General features: G+C 34.4%; 1 protein-coding gene across 1 annotated transcript; it reads left to right on the forward strand.

Moving 5' to 3' along the window:
- On the forward strand, positions 1–2,106 carry LOC107863294 (low-temperature-induced 65 kDa protein; the record flags this gene model as incomplete). The annotated part of the gene is given in 3 exon segments (XM_047409356.1): positions 1–376; positions 707–1,669; positions 1,796–2,106. Coding segments are annotated over 3 exon segments (1,386 nt in total), but the record flags the coding sequence as incomplete, so codon positions are not given.
- Between the last annotated feature and the right edge of the window lie 15,435 nt (positions 2,107–17,541).

Here is a 17,541-nt window from a genome sequence, read left to right on the forward strand (position 1 = left end):
GGCCTTCAGGGTCATCATGCCGCCCACAGACCAGTTACTGCTCCCGAGGCTCATGTGACTAAGGGGTTTGATCATGGTACTGCCCTTGGACTACAGGGGCATGAAGATATTGGAGCACCAACAGGTTTGACAAATCAGCCAGCTTCCCACTTCCGTGAACAGATGCATAGACCACCTACTGCTTCTGAGACCCATGAGGCTGAAGGCTTTGATCATGTTACTGCCCATGGGGAACTGAAAGATCAAGGACTTCAGGAGCGCAAGTTCAAAGTATTAACAAGTTTAGAGGAGGATCCTCACGTCCCTAAAGATCGTCCAGAGATGAACCCGCATCCGGCCAACTATCAGAGCAAAGTCACTGATCCAACAGGCGCCAGTAAGTCTCTCACTCCTCCCAGAATTGCTAGTCGATTAATACTGATATAAAGTATAATACACTAGGGGTCGTTTGGTATGGGGAATTTATTCCATGGAAATTGGTTATTCCACCGTATATACCCATCAATATGGTATAAATAAACATGGTATAAATGATGGAATAAACAATTGAGGGACTAACTAATACCTCCAATTCTAACAAAATGCTGGATAAATAATTCTGCATTTTATCTCGGGATTATTATCCCTCATCCCTCGTATTAAACGCGTCCTAGATGTTATATTTTGATTCAATCTTGAAAAACGTTGTATCATGCTTGTGTAACAGACAATGAGAAAGCAGGAGTTGGTCCACTTGTTCAATCATTCGAGAAAATGGGCGTCAATGATGTTCCAGAAACAACAGGAGAACAAGGGATCGAAGGAATAAGAACAGAGACAAGAGCAGCAGGGGACATGGAACTTGATCAAGGAACAGAGCATGGTCAATACACAGGATCACATGATCAATTTGCTCCACAAGAGACTCCTACTAATTTCCCCTTAGTTCCTGAAGACACTGAATCAGTTCCAAAGAGTATGGATCCAAGAAATCCAGAAGATTTACCTCAGGATACACTAACTGGGAAACCAGGTAGCTATACAGAGAAGATTTCATCTGCAACATCAGTAATTGCTGATAAGGCAGTTGCTGCTAAGAACGTTGTCGCCTCAAAACTCGGGTACGCTGGAACAAATGAGGAAACTAAAAAGACACAAGCAACAGAAGTTGATAAAGATTCAACAAGAACAAACTCAGCAACTGGACTAGCACAGAAAGCTGCGAGCACAGTTGCGGGAAAACTGGCTCCAGTTTATGAGAAGGTGGCGGGTGCTGGTAGCACAGTCATGGCAAAAGTTCAAGGCACTACGACTGGAGTTGCAGGACATGAAGGGAATACTAAAGAAACTGATAAAGGGGTGTCAATGAAGGAGTATTTGGCAGAGAAATTTAAGCCTGGAGAGGAAGACAAGGCACTTTCTGAAGTTATTTCGGGGTCGCTTTCAAGACAGAAGGAGAAAACAGGAGAAACAGGGGAGGCAAAGCCAATGGGAAAGGTGACTGAATCAGAGGAAGTAGAGAGGCGATTGGGTCCCATTGGAAACACAATGAAAGAAGAAAATGGTGCATCTGGAGAAACACAAGTCGGTGAAAGCTTCGGACAGGGTGTGGTGGATAGGGTCAAAGGTGCTGTAAGTACATGGTTTGGGAAAGGGGGTGAAGCACAAACGGCTTCCGGCATTACAAAGGGTAAGCACAATACTCCATTTCTCGTTTCAAGTTATGTCAGGTTTTGGTGTTGGCTTGTCACATAGTTCAAGAAAATCAATGAAACACTCTGAATTTAACCTCTTTTTGGGTTTTATGTCAATACAGATTCTGCTGTGGGTGGAGGTGCTGTTGTTGGGGGAAGGGTTGAATAATCAACAATGTTCCACCAAATCTTCAGCAACCAGGCAATTGAAGTAGTTATAATTATGAATCCTAGACTTCTTTTACTTTCGTATTTATGCCTAATTTTCTGTTTCTCCTTTTCTTGTCTTGTTTATGGTAAGAGAGTGTATGTATGTTGCTCTGATTATTCCTAGGGAAGTTGTATCTTTTGCCTATTCTGTTATTTTTCAAGTATTCCACTAAAGTGTACTCATGGACATGTAATTTTCTGTATATATTGTTGTTGTGTTTCATTATTTTCTAGTTTTTCCAAGTGGCCAATGTTAAATACTTGTGTTGGGGGGTCTCTTTCGATTGTTTTTCTTTCTAAGAGGCTACTTAAAATCTGAATTAAATTATTGATGTATTGTTCAATTTGAGCTAACACGTGGTAATTTATTTCGTGCCTTGCCCGCTAATTTTCATCAAACGAAGAGTCTGGTGCAGAAGCGTGGGGTTTTTGAGCTAATAGTGATAAAACGAAGAAACTGGTGCAGAGGGTTTTTTAGCTAAAAGTGATAAAAGAGTTTGAAAATAAGGTACAGGTGATTCGGGAGGTGATAATTATTTTATTATTTATTATGGATTAATAACGTCGAAAAAATTTAAAAATAATTTATAAGTTTTTAAATTTACACTTTGATTTAAATGTTAGATAATATAACAAAAAATAAAGGAAAAAAAGATGCGTTTCTCTCTCTTTTCTCATCTGTTGTTATTTTCTCTCTTCGTGATTTTTGTTGTTCATTGTTGCTGGTGTTTTGTTAATCTTCTTCTACTTTATTATCATTTTTTTATTCTTGTCGATCATTGTTGTTTTTACTGTTATTGTTGCTACTCTACTTTATCAATTTTTAGGTAAAATTTTGTTTCGTACATTACTTTCCACTTTGACATTACTTTATAGGTGACTTTGGTAAGTAAAATTATTATTTTTAGTTAAATTTGTCATTTGTGTTAACTACTATTGTTGTTTTTCGATAATGGATAAAATTCGTTCATGAATACAACATAAGAGCTCATAATTTAAACAAATCACTTAATCTGTTGTAACAGAAGACTCATATGTTGGATTCATGTTTATAGTTTTATAGTGTTGGATTCATGTTTATAGTTCTATAGTGCTCGTAACATGAATCGAACATATGAGTATTCTATTACAACAGACTAGACTAGTTATCTATTGTAATATATTATCCATCTATTGCAATAGAATATTTATTTGTACAGATTATTTATCTGTAGCAATAGCTAATTATTCTGTTACAATAGATGAGTAATCTGTTTGGAACAACACAATACAAGCTTTTGCCACAAACCCAACATATAATTCATATGTTTTAACTCTTGCTATTGCTATTGGATTCAAATTATTCCTTAATCGTCGACATGTTTGTTGAGAAGAAGAAATAGACAGTATAAAAATTAAATAAGAATTAAATCGTCAAAATCGATCAAACATAAATTTTTTATTAGACAAAAATAAATAAAAATATATAGGATAAAAGAAAAAAAATAATTTGCCTTCATGAGGTAGGGGGTTAAGGTCTAGGGATACACCGCCCTCTCCAGATCCCACTTGTGGAATTATATTGGGTATATTGTAGTTTTTATTTTCATATTTTTATTTGATTAACTTAATAATTTATTAAGTGCTTAATTAATATGATTTAATAGTGAGCTCTACTTGAGTATTAATATATGCATTGGGTCAAGTTTTAAGTTTCAACTCTTGCTATTGCTATTGGATTCAAATTATTTCTTTATCATCGACATGTTTGTTGAGAAAAAGAAATAGACAGAATGAAAATTAAATAAGAATTGAAACTTCAAAGTCGATCAAACATATATTTTTTATTAAACAAAAACAAATAAAAATACATAAGCTAAAAGAAAAAAATAATTTAATTATCACCATTATTGCCAGCCGACTAATCTTCAATCAGCAGTAGCAGTGCCCTTCTCAGTCTCCAGATCTCCCGAAGCATCCTCGCTCTCATAGTAGACAACTTTCATTGCAGGTCATGAACCTGCATCTGAAGTTTCCGCACGGTGTCTTCTAAAATAGCAACATCCCACACTGGATCAGCCATATCTAGAACACGAATGAATTGACAAAAAATGTAAAAATAAAAGTAAAGAAAAGAATCCGAATGTAATACAACGTATACAATCAATTGAGTATATTTACGCAAAAAGTAAAAAAAAAAAAAAGCTTACCTGAGTCAGGGAAGAGAAAGTGGTTGAAGGTGTAATATGAAAAAGACACGATGCAAGAAATAAATTTAGTAGAATGAACGAGTAAAGAATGATCTATTTATAGAGGATTAAATTTGAATGAGTTAGGTAAAAAGACGCAATTGTTTACCTCCATTTATTAATTACATATGAACTAGTGACTTTTTAATTACTTTGAAAAGTTATGACTTAATTAAATCAAATCACTGGTTGACTTTTTGATTATTGTGATAAGTCATGACTTTTCAACTTATTATTATTAATTAGTTCTTTTCAATAATTGTTTTTATTGAGTTGTGGTAACAGATTCTATATCTGTTGCATCAGATAACTCATATGTGACAACATATATACAATCTGTTGAAACAAATCGACAATCTGTTGCATCAAATAATCTATCTGTTGCCACATATAATCTATTTTTTTTAATAATTCTCATATCATTAATTCAAATTTGACGACTTTTTTATTATATAAATTAAAAAAACAGATTTAAAAATAAAAATAGAAAAAAGTCATTACTTGTCGCCTATTTTATATTAGCATCAATTATTCAAATAAAATAATCATTTTTTACGGTTATAAATTGTGTTTATCACTTATTTCTCTATTGTTTTCTGTGAAAAGAAATGACTTAATTAAATCAAGTTGATGAGTTTTTTTTATTATTGTTGACAAGTCATGACTTTTCAGCTTATTATTATTATTATTATTATTATTATTATTATTATTATTATTATTAATTGGTTCTTAAATTTAAATAACTTTTTCTCAATTAAAAATAGAAGACTTCTCACTTTTTGAATAACCGTTTTTTTAATAAAATGATAATCATTTTAATTGAGTTGTGGCAACAGATTGTATATTTGTTGCATCAAATAACCCATCTATGGCAACAGATATACCATCTGTTGCAACAAATCGACCATCTGTTTTAGAAGTTTTTTTGATTTCTTGTAACAGCTGATTCATCAGTCGCAACAAATCGGGAATTTGATGCATCAGCTGTTTTGAATGTGTTAGACAAAAAGTCACGACTGTTCACCTTTTTTTTAACAATCATCATATACCTTAGTTAATTCAATGTTGTGACTTTTTTATTATATAATAAATAAATAATTTTTAAAAAAATAAATTTAAAAATAAAAATGGTGAAAAGTCACTATCAGTTATTAAAATTAAATAACAGTTCTTTTACGATTATAAATTGTATTTATCATTTATTTCCTTATTATTTATTTAGGAACCATTTTTCATATTACATAATTGAAAAGTCATGACTTTTCACCCTCAATAACAATAACAATAACCCTTGTTTTATTAATAACCACCTATTGCAACACATGATCCATCGGTTGCAACAGATTAACCATCTCAACATATGGTTCATCCGTTGCTACAAATGCTCAATCCCTACCTCCAACCGTTGACATGTTGAGAATAAGGAATGGACAGAATGAAAATTAAATATTAAATAAGAATTAAAAATTCAAAGTCAACCAAACATAGATCTTTGAATTCATTATATAAAATAAAAAAAATATATCCTGAGTAGATTCGATATAATAAAAGAAAATACATATGCTAAAATAAAAACATAGCCTAATTATTATTATTACTATTATTATTATTAACATTATTACTATTATTGTCAACCGGCCCATCGTCATCTGACAACAACAGGGCCTCCTCAGCCTTGCTCTCATGTCGCCCAACTCTCACCGGAGTTCATGAATTTGCCTTTCAAATTTTCGCAAAGAGTCGCGCAAAATCACCTTATCCAAATCCGAATCAGCCATATCTAGAAGTGGAGTTATGTATAATTACATGCCTTAATTAAATAAAACTGGTGACTTTTCGAATGTGTAAATTAAAAAAATGGATCTAAATATAATATTTTATCTTTTATTGTATTTAAAAAAAATTGCTTTAAAATAAATCTAATAGATGGGTAATCTATTGCAAAATATATTCTATCTGTTTGATAATTAACAACATATTGACAATCTGTTGCAACAGATGGATATATCTGTTTGATTTTTTCAACAGATAAATCATATGTGGCAATAGATTGATCATCTGTCATAACAGATGTCTATAATTATTTGATAATTTTAATAGATGTGTCATCTTTTGCAACAAGTTAGTCATTTATTTATTCAACTTAAGTCATAGATGGGCTAGAAAGAATAAGGTGCGTGCAGATGAATGGATCTACTTTCATGTGTGGGAGTAATGCATTACTGATAAGGTCATTGGAAAAACACACATAAAGTACAATAATTTTGTGAATGTAGTTTTTTATCGATTAGGCATTGATCATTCAAATAAGATCCTGAATTGTACGGTTTAGTTTGATAGGTTCGAATTGATGAATTCGAAGGGTCCATAAAGATGGTGTCTATCCTGTTATGAATTAATGGCGGTTGTTTCTCATGTTTATGCATGTCAAGTTTTGAAAAGGAATCAATAATTGGTGTCATTGTAGAGATCCAATAGCGATTGGACTTAACTTTAAGTGTGCATTGGCTCTGAGAAGGCCTTCAAAGCATCGCACTGCATCAAACAAGAACAGAATAACAATAGAAATTTTCCTCGCCCATATGGAAAGTTTGTTCAAGAAAATGATTATACACTAAAAGAAGCCGTAGGAGAATACCTGTGAGGGAAAGGGCAGTCAATGAAAGACTATATCACCTGAGAGCTTATTGAAGAGGAAACATAGGGTAGCAAGGAACTTCTAGAGAATCTGGCTGATGAAGCTGAATTAGAACATGAGAAATCTGAATTAAGTGTAAATATGAAAGTGTATCCAAAAATAAAAATTCGTTTGTTGTCTCTCTCAAAGAAAATAGTGCAGCTGGGCACTTTGGTAGGGAGCTGTGACTAGGTAGCATGGCAGGAATGACCACCTACATAGAAAATAGCAGAACACCAAGAAAGCAACTTTGAGGACACCGAGGACTGAAATGATGTACAATAAGTCAAGAAGACTTGCCCCAAGAACAGTTGAGGTTAAAATAAGGAATTAAGCGAAGGCGGCAATTTCTGAATTTTAAATTGCATCCCATGCCTTCTTGTTTGTATTAGGTCTATGCTATTGACCTGATCGGAGCCACAAACAAGATTAAAAGACAGATTGAGTATTATTACTTCCTTAGCAATATGGTTTAATTGATTGTGTTTTCTTGCCTTATTATGTTTTCAACATATCTTAGAGAAGATCAGAGCTTGCTGTAGTATGTGAATCCCAATAATTTTCAAGCTTGCCTCCAGCTTGCTGATTCGTTATTTAAGTTTGTCGTTGCTGTCTTTGAGGTTAGCATAAAGTTCTTGGTATTTTGTGAGCTCATCAATAAGGGGGGAACACTTTCTTTGAAGTTGTGGAATTGTAAAAGACTTGCAGAAGAATTTCAGAACACTTTCTTCGGAAGGCTTAAATGATACATGGAGGGTCGCTATGTTTGTTTCAGGTCAACGTCTTGATGCACACTCAAGCAGTGGTCCCAACAGTTGAACAACTAACTTTCTCGAGGGCTGTTCAATGCAACTTGTTCAACCAACCTTCAAAGGATTTGATAAGCTATCCTTTGGGCTATCCTTTGAAGGTTTGTTGAATAAGCTGCATTGAACAACACTCGAGAAAGTTATTTGTTCAACTGTTAGGACCAATGCTTGAGTGTACATCAAGACGTTGACCTAAAACAAACATAACGACCCTCCATGTATCATTTAAGCCTTCCAAAGAAAGTGTTCTGGAAGTCTTCTGAAGGCCTTTTACAATGCCACAGCTTTGAAGAAAGTATTCCTCCCTCATTGACTAGTTCACAAAAGACAAAGAACTCTATACTAACCTCAAAGAAGACAACAACAAACTTGAATACCGAATCAGCAAGCTTGAAAATTATCGAAATTCACATACTATAGCGAACATCTAATTTTCTCCAAGATATGTTGGAAGCATGCTATGGAAAGAATACACAATCAATTATATCTATATTGCTAAAGAAGTAATGATACTTAATCTGTCTTTCAATATTGTTTGTAGTTCTGATCAGGTCAATAGCAGTGGACCTAATCGGAACCACAAATAATAAGGCATAGAATGCAATTTAAAATTCAGAAATTGCCGCCTTCGCTTGATTCCTTATTTTAACCTCAGCTGTTCTTGGCTCAAGTCTTCTTGACTTACTGTACATCATTTCTGTAAGGCCTCACAAAATTTCTAAGCTTAATTCAGTCTTTTAAGCTTGTCAAGGGGTCTCAAACTTAGAAAAAAAAACTTTAGCTAAGTTCCCAGACTTAGCTTATTTTTGGCCTTTGAAAGTTGGCAATCTCATTTTGCTACCTTAATGTCCTTTAATGGTCTGTATGTTTGTTAATTCATGATCAGAGAGGTCAATAGGTGTTCTCGGACAACTTTTGGATTTTTTGAACCTCGATTCGACCACGTTTGGTGTCCCAAAATAGTAGACCAACGCTATCTTGGCATGCCGCGTTGTACATCACGTTGGTTAACATTGTTGCATGGACTGCCAGTGAAACTATTGAGGCTTGGCTCGATCATGGTGCGACTCGTCGGGTATCGCGTCGATGCCTGATTTCAGTCATTAAATGTTTGTATTTTTAAGAGCAAAAGGATCAATTTCCCACCCCTATATAAACCCAATAACACATAATTCAGCCATTTTCACCCAAAATATACTAGTTTCTCTCAATTTTCCTCAAGAACAAGTTTAGGGTTTTCAATTGGGGATTCAAATTCAAGGAAATTCCACTATCAAACTTCGTAGAATCAATAACTAAGGTATGCATAGTGTTCATTCATGGATTCCTTCCATCCATGAAGTTCAAGAATCAAGTTTTAAATCTTGTATTGTGAATATTTTGTTGTGGGTTGATTATGTTCATGAAATTATGATGATGTGATTCCCAAGCTGGAATCTTTATGTGTTGTTCATGAAACTATGTTAATGTGTGGCTTGAAATCTATAAGTTTGGTCAATTCATGGAGTTTTGAAGTGATAATTTGATGATTATGACTATGCCTTAAGTTTTGCATGCAAGGTGTTTGATAAAATGCCCAAGGGACTAGAAATTATGCATCATAGTTCAATGGTGACCCAAATGATAAGTGCATGCTTTACCCTTATGATCACAATGACTTCTATGATATTGTTGTGCATTATAAATGTTTTATGGGATGCTCATGAGACTAGTTGATGAAATTATGACATGTTTATATGCTTTCCTATTCATGTATAAGATTATGATAACCATGTGCTTCATGAAATCCCCAACTTATGGTATTATGAATTGTGGACTTTAGCCCTATGGTCAAGAAGTATTGTGTCTTGTCAGTTTCATTCTATCGCGTCCTAGGGGTACTTGTACCCGATAATTTAACTGTGTTCCTAGAGCCAGAGTCAGTTTTCACGATACTCTCAGTCAAGCCATGATCACTAGAATTCAGTCAGTTACAGAACTCAAGAAAACTCAGTAATCTCATGAACTCAGTCAGTTGACAGAAATCAGTAACATTTCGTCAGTCAACGGAATCCAGTGAACTCAGTCCAGTTCCTTCCAATACTATCAAGTTCAGTGTTTATTCAGATGTGAGTAGGATTTAGCACCGAGTAAACCCGAGGATGGAAACATACACTGCCAGATGCGGATGTGATTCTTAGAAGCAATCCTTGCGTTTCAGAACTATGTAGCCAACATAGGTTGAGACATTAACACTGAAAGATGAGGGTTGATGAGGTGAATTAACACTGTCAGATGAGGTTCCCACCGTTCTCTTTTGGGGACACTGTTAGATGAGGGTCACCTACAGCTTGTCCTTACCAGTGCTGCAGTATTGACACCCTTCCAATTAGGGTTACAAATTGGACCCCAACTCAGGTATATTGCTTTATTTGGGGCATATCGATTAGATAACCATTTCCAACAGTTACAGTTTCAGTCTCTGTCTTAATAATAGAACTCAAATAGTTTGATAAAATTCAGGACTGTCAGATACAATCACCCAGTTCAGTACGGGACTCAGCTAGTCCCACCTGAAATAGGATTGTCAGACATAGTCATTCAGATAATAGTATATCAATTATTCGAACTTATGCTATCAATATTCAGATTCAGTGATTTCATGATCTCAGTCACAGTTAACGTATTCATGCATGTATTCTCACGTTCATATTATTCAGTCGGTTAGTATTGTTCATGCATATAAAACCCTTGCATTCAACCTACCTCACTTGCATGCCAGTACATTCAATCATACTGACTTATTTGCGCTATGGTGTTTTTATACCATAGGTTTAGAAGCACGAGTTCTAGAGCATCCTTAGTTGATCCACCGTTCAGCAGACAGACTAGCAGTGAGTCCTTATCATTTGAGGATGTTATTATTTGATTATTTCATTCTTTTAGTACTTAGTTATTTTAGTAGTTGAAGTTAGTTGACGGACATATCCCATCAACTCCATATTCAAACAGTTTAGAGGTTATTCAGACTATCATGTTCAGACAGTTATTTCAGTTATTTTGGTATTGATATACCGTATTTTTAGATGTTATGATTTATTAGATATTTGAACCTTATGGCCTTTCAGCCTTTTATTCCATATTTATATAGTATATTATGCAGTGCTCAAGTACAGATATCAGTATGGGTTAGCTTGTGGTTCTTTGGGGTCATGAGCACTGTGTGACGTTTCGGGTGTTCGGGCTGTTACAATTTCATCCCTCGGTGCCCTCAAAGCTACTTTCTTGGTGTTCTGCTATTTTTTTGATGTAGGTGATCATTTCGACCACGCTACCTAGTCATAGCTCCCTACCAAAGTGCTCGGCTGCACTAATTTTCTTTGAGAGAGATAACAGATGGATTTTTATTTTTGGATACACTTTCATATTTGCACTTGATTCAGATTTCTCCTGTTCTTATTCAGTTTCATTAACTAGATTCGCTACAAGTTCTCTCCTATCCTATGTTTCTGCTTTAGTTAGTTCTCTGATGATATAATCTTCATCAACTCCCCTTTCCCCACGTAGGTATTTTCCTACTAAACCTTCTGGCATATAATCATCACCCAGAGCAACCTAACCATATAAATTTGGGCTAGGGCAGTAAATATATTGATTTTCATTCTTGATTGTAGTAGTGGGAGGCTTCAAAGACCCTCTCAGAGTCCAATGCACCCTAAAATATAGTCTAATCACTGTTGAATTTTTTTACAATGCCACCAAACTTGATCACTTCACAAATCTTGACACATAGACATGAGCAATAACCGTCATTAAATCTTAATAGGGTATCAGAATCATATTCATGGTTCCTCAGCTTTATCAGTTTGTACTTATAAAACTTAACTGTAAAATTACAGATATCTTGTTTGAATGATCAATGCCTAATCGATAAAAAACAACACTCACAAACTTAGTGTACTCTATGTGTGTTTTCACGATAACATTATCAGTAATACATACCTCCCACATATGAAGTGATTCCATCTGCAAGCAACTTATTTGTCCAAACCCATTTTTACTGTAGCCTCTTGTGTTGGTTAGGCAAAAGTTGATCAACACTCATTTCCTTATATCTACAAACAAGAGAAAAATAATTGATGTCAAACAATAGAAGAATAGAAAAACATTATCCATCTGTTGCAACAGGCTCCATATCTGTTGCAACAGCTTTTCATTTGTTCAACAGATTATAAATCTGTTGTAACAGATGTGGAGGTTATTGTACCAGATGTGGAGTCTATTACAAAAAATGTGTAAACTGTTGGAATACATCAAACCAGCCTTGCTAGTGGTTTGATTTGTACCAACAAGTTCTTCGTCTGTTGCAACATCAACAACAACATCAACAACATTGCTCCGTCTATTGTAACATCAACAATAACATCAACAACAAAGAAGCAACATCATTTGTTCCAACACTATCAACAACACCACACCACAAGTTCCAACTCCACCAAGCCCGCCAACAACATCAATAACAACATCAATAACAAAGAAACAAATAAAATACATACCAAAAAAAAATAATACCGCCAACAAGGTTTTTAAACTTCTCCAAACAGATGATTATTTTTTGCATATTTTAATAATAACAATGGTTTGTTCATTCAAAACTTAAAAGTAACCTTTCCTTTAATATTTTAAATAAATATGATATGGGTAAAAGGTAATTAAATTAAAAAAGTAGATGTAAATAACTAATTTAAATAACTCACAAAGAAGAAGACGAGAATGAAAGAGCAATAGTGAACCATACCTCCAATTTCAAAAGCAAGGGATCAAAACAACAATTTCAATCGAGAAAAGATATAGATCAATTGAGATTAGAAAGGATCCTTATGAGAAAGAGAAGAGAAAAAAAAAGAAAAAAAGGAGACGGTTGTGGTAACCCTAAAGAGGAGAGAAAAAAAAAGAAGAGAGATGAATAAATTTAGGGTTGAAGGAGAGATAATTCTAGACATGGGCTTAAATATTCATTAATATTCATCAATAATTTTAGGGGATCGAGGAAGACGGGTGACATTAAAAAGACAAGATAAGACTACTAAGGAGGAGATTTTTGAGTTATCCAAGAAATATTTTTTACCGCCTTAGTAGTATGTCATCTGTTGCAATAACTATCAATATTTATTAGAAAATTTTCAACAACTCAGTCATCTGTCGCAATAGGTACAATTGTCTATTTTATAATTAAATTAGATATCTGTTTGAAATTTCCAACAACTCAGTCATCTATCGCAATAAATGGAAATTTCTGTTGAAAATTTTCAACAACTCACTTTGAAAATTTAATTTGGAGAATACAGCTTTATAAAAAATACAATACGGTTCCTTTTTATATTTATTAAATTTTCAAACATTTATTAAAATCATTTAATAAATTCAAAAACTTTTTTCTCTCCTCAAATCCTCTTCTTCTCCGAATTTTTCTTCATATTTTTCAAAAAAAAAAGTTTTGGTCGACTCTTGCTTCCCAAGTCAAAATTTTTCAGTTTCTCTTGCTCAGGTAAGTTTAATTTTCTTCTCCGATCATTTTAGATCCATTTTAGTATTTTTTTTATTTTCGCTTTGTGTTGGGGTTCTTTGATTTTGACAAAAATTACACTGTTCATCATTGAATTGGTCAAAATTTGAGTTTTTTAGTTAACATTGTCTATTCCGCATGTTTAATCATGTTTTGCTTTGGATAATGAGTAGAAATTTTTTGTATTTATATTGCATATTGATTTTGATTTTTTATACTGAATTGGATCCATTTTAATGGTGTTCTTGTTGTTGTGAATTGCACTGTTCAATGAATCCAAGTCAAAAACTAAATTAAAAATTCTTGTCGATATTTCTGAATATAACGAAAGTAGTGCACGTTAGAGAGACTATGTTGAGGATAGTGAAGGAAAAAACGAAGGGGAAAGCAAAGAAGAAAATAAAAGTTATAGCGATGAAGATGAGGACATGAGAGATAGTGGAGATGGGGAGGATGATGATCCCCTATCCTTGCCAATTTGTGCAAGAGAGATATCTCCGTTGAGTCGTACGGCCTAACAACTTGGATGGATGAGCTAGGTTATTTTCCTAGAAAGATTTCTGCACGAGCAAGAATGACGGTCTATCGAGAGTTTAGAAGGATTCTTGTTGAACAAAAGTTGTATGCTGATTTTAAGAAGACTTGTTTCAGACACTTGAGGCATATGCTGGAACATTTTAAGTTTAATGGACAGATGGTCCATTATGTATTGCTGCGACGTATCAAAAATAATAAAAAACTGCATAAAATTTAGTTTTGTGTGAACGGTAAGCCAGCTTGTTTCGGCTTAAAGGAATTTGCTTTGATTACGGGGCTGAATTGTTCAGCATATCTCCGTAAATAAAACATGAACAAAGTCCTCCAAAATGGCAAAAACTTTCATTTTAAGGTGACGAAGAACAAGATCATTGCTGCCTCAAGGTTGGTTAGCCTAATCAAAGGTAATAGGTTGACTAATCAACAAAAGTTGAAGTGCGCTTTGGCATGGTTCGTGCACTTGGTGCTGCTGGCAAAGGACCCGTCAAAGAAGGTGGATTCAGACCACATCAAGATAGCGACTGATTTAGATTTCTTCGGGGGGAGAGGGGTACCTATGGGGAAAAGACTCGTTTGGGATGACATTGAGCGATTTGAAAAAAAAGATTGATTTGACCAAACAAAAAGAAGTGTTTGTGAAGAGGAATAATGCATCGTACGCGTTATATGGCTTTTCCTGGGTGTTTCTGGTACTTATAATCTATCATCTTATTGATTTATTATAGACTCTTTCCTATTTATGTAATAATACATAGACCATGTAGATTTACTTATGCTTCTATTAATTGCAGGTTTAGATATATGAGGCCTTTCCTCATTTGGGAAGGTACGCCAATAAGTCATTGGGTTCTTCTTTGCCCATTCCCTGTCTTCTTAGATAACACACGCCGAAGTGTAATAATATAATGGAAGATGACTCGTTTAGGTACAAGGGAAACAACACAAAGGTAAAATTATACTTATTATAATATGATGATAATATTATTATAGTAGTGAATGTCATGTAATTTATATTTATTTTTATAGATTGTGCACGGGTACCTTATCCTTACTGTCCGTGAGATGGAGCAGAGATACATGAAAACATTTAAGCCATACACGGATGAAGTTAAGGTGTCACGATCCAAAAACTAGGGTCATGATGACACTTGTCGCGACGTACCTTGACAAGTAAGCCAATCACCCAAACTGATATGAAAAGAGAAAAAGACAGAAACATCTCAAGGTAAGGCTTCTAGAATGAAACCGAACCATATAAGTAATCATAACAATGTGGAAAGAACTTATCCAAAATATAAATCATGCCCAAAGCCAGGTGTCAATAGTGTAAGAACTACAAATACAATCTGAGAGTCAAATACATCAGAAAAATAACCATAAAGGAATAATATATGTCGTCGAATACTAATAAAGACATAACTACTATAAAAATATAGAGGTGAACTTTGGACTCATAAATGTCCAACTGCTACATTGGAAGCTCCAACAATCGCCCGAGTCAAGCAAACTGAGGCGCACTCGAGCTAGGACCTGCACCGAAAGGGCGCAGTAGGCATGAGTACGGTCCACTTGTACTCAGTAGATATCATAGGCCGATCAAGCAAAGTAGTAAATAAAGCATACAAAATATACACTAAGAGCACATCACCAGCAATTAGAAAATGTCCCACAACGGTAGCCCACACCGCGTGCACTAACAGTTCTAAGATATCTCACATATATTGCAACACCACACCAAGATAGAACAGAAGTACGTGTTATATCACATATAAGCAGAACAAGAGGGAACATGCATTTACAAAATCATAAAATACAAGTAAAAGAAGATACGATAAATACATAGATGATAAGTCAAAATGGCAATACAATACAACATAACACAATAAATTAAGTGCAATGTATATGATGATGATGATGCACGAGGTTGTCGCACAACCTCCGGGATCGTCATACAATCCCCGTATACACCTACGGAGCTAAAGATTCCAGATGTACGACCCATGGGGGTTTCATCAACCCATATGCAATATACATATCTCATATCTTCTTTCTGGCACATCCCTCAGAAAGGGTTTTATAAGGTGTTACAATATCTCCTCCCCCGCATATCCCTCGGGGAGGGTTTTAAAAAGGTATTGATAGTGTTTCTCAGGTGTTGCCGCGGTAGTACCAATGTTTCATGACTGAGTATGATATGGGGATGTAATTATCACAACCAATCATATTGAGTATTTTCACAACCAACCACAATAATATATACCCACAACCATATGAGTCAATATCCACTCATTATTTCAGTTTTATCCATGAATTTCCACATGTCTCATATGCTAAATAAAGTATAAATATAATCACAATACACCAATGGTACCATATTAAGCATCTTAATAGCACAATATAATTATTCACATATATTCAAGGCTAGTAATATCACATAGGAGCCCACATGGTCACATATATCACATAATAACTCAATTTTGATAATTACATTACATATAGGCCCCCACAAGGGTACAATACATAAATAGACATTTTTCATGATTAGTTCTCACCCTTAACATGCATTTTGTATCATCATTTACTAGTCAGCTCAGTCTGAAAGAGTTAAGCCATAACCTACCTCAAAAGTCGAAATTGGTCCGCTACACTTCGAACCCATGATCTTACTTTTCACGAATAATATTGAACTCCACTAAAAACATCAAATACCGAATCTACGCATCAAAACAAATTCAACGACACCCATATTGACTACTTTTTCTTCGGGGTCAAAACGGACCTCCAAAACGGGTTTCCGAAATAGAAGCGCAAAATTAGAACTTTACTTCAAAACACGTTCCCCATATTTTTAGGAATCTACAGTGGAAAATCTAAGTCAAATAAAGTCAAAAATGATGTTCAAATTGAAGAAAAATTATTTTTAAGCTTTACCGGATAAAAATATTTGAAATCCGGGTTAAAAATAAGAATCATAGTTGTTTTAAGGGTTAAACTGATGAAAACTAGTAAGTTGTAAGAATATTATTCAAATGAAAAGAAGTGAAATTGGGGTTTAAAATCAAGCCTAAGATTTTTGGGGTTTTGAGAAATTAATCAAGAAATTACTAAGAAAAGAGTGAATTCTTACCTTAAATACCTAATAAAACCAAGAAATGAGTGTAAATCTAGCTTCCCAAACTCTCACAAACTTTAATTTTAAGCTCCCACTCTATTTATGAGTCAACTCTCAAGAGACAAGATAAAAATGAGCAAAATGGATCAAAAAGAGGTGAAAATCTGCTATTTATAGTAGATTTTCTGCAATAGCAGTTTTTTGTTGGTTGATCGGACTTCGACGGGGTGCCCTGGATTCGTGCGGAGTTCGATACATGCAAATGATCTATGCAACCATACTAAATTCAATGTTCCGAACACGATGGAGATATTAGTTTTTCAAAACAACATCATTTTCACAAAGTTAATTTCCCAAACTCGAAATCACAATTTTCCAAATCGAGGGTCGAAATGAGATTTAAAAGACATAAAATCATACCAAACATGCTAACACCCTAAAATCGACATTCTGGATCTTATGAAGAAGTCAAATTTTTCATCCAAGGTCGTTTTGACCAAATGTGGATCCCACACTCAAATTTCCAATTTTTCAACTTTCCGACAATAGGTCGAAATGAGCTCGGATGCACCAGAACCCAAACCAAAGGTCTACTCAACCTAAAATTGATATTTTGGAGCTGCTAGCACAGTCCGTTTGACCATTCATCGCACGGATCAAAAGATATCCACATAGATCCAAAATAAGATTCTCGAAGCCATAAAAAATCACAATTTGCGTAAATGAGACTAAAATGCATCGAAAATTATG

This window comes from Capsicum annuum, chromosome 3 (genome assembly GCF_002878395.1).
Source record: "Capsicum annuum cultivar UCD-10X-F1 chromosome 3, UCD10Xv1.1, whole genome shotgun sequence".
Classification (NCBI taxonomy): Eukaryota; Viridiplantae; Streptophyta; class Magnoliopsida; order Solanales; family Solanaceae; genus Capsicum; species Capsicum annuum.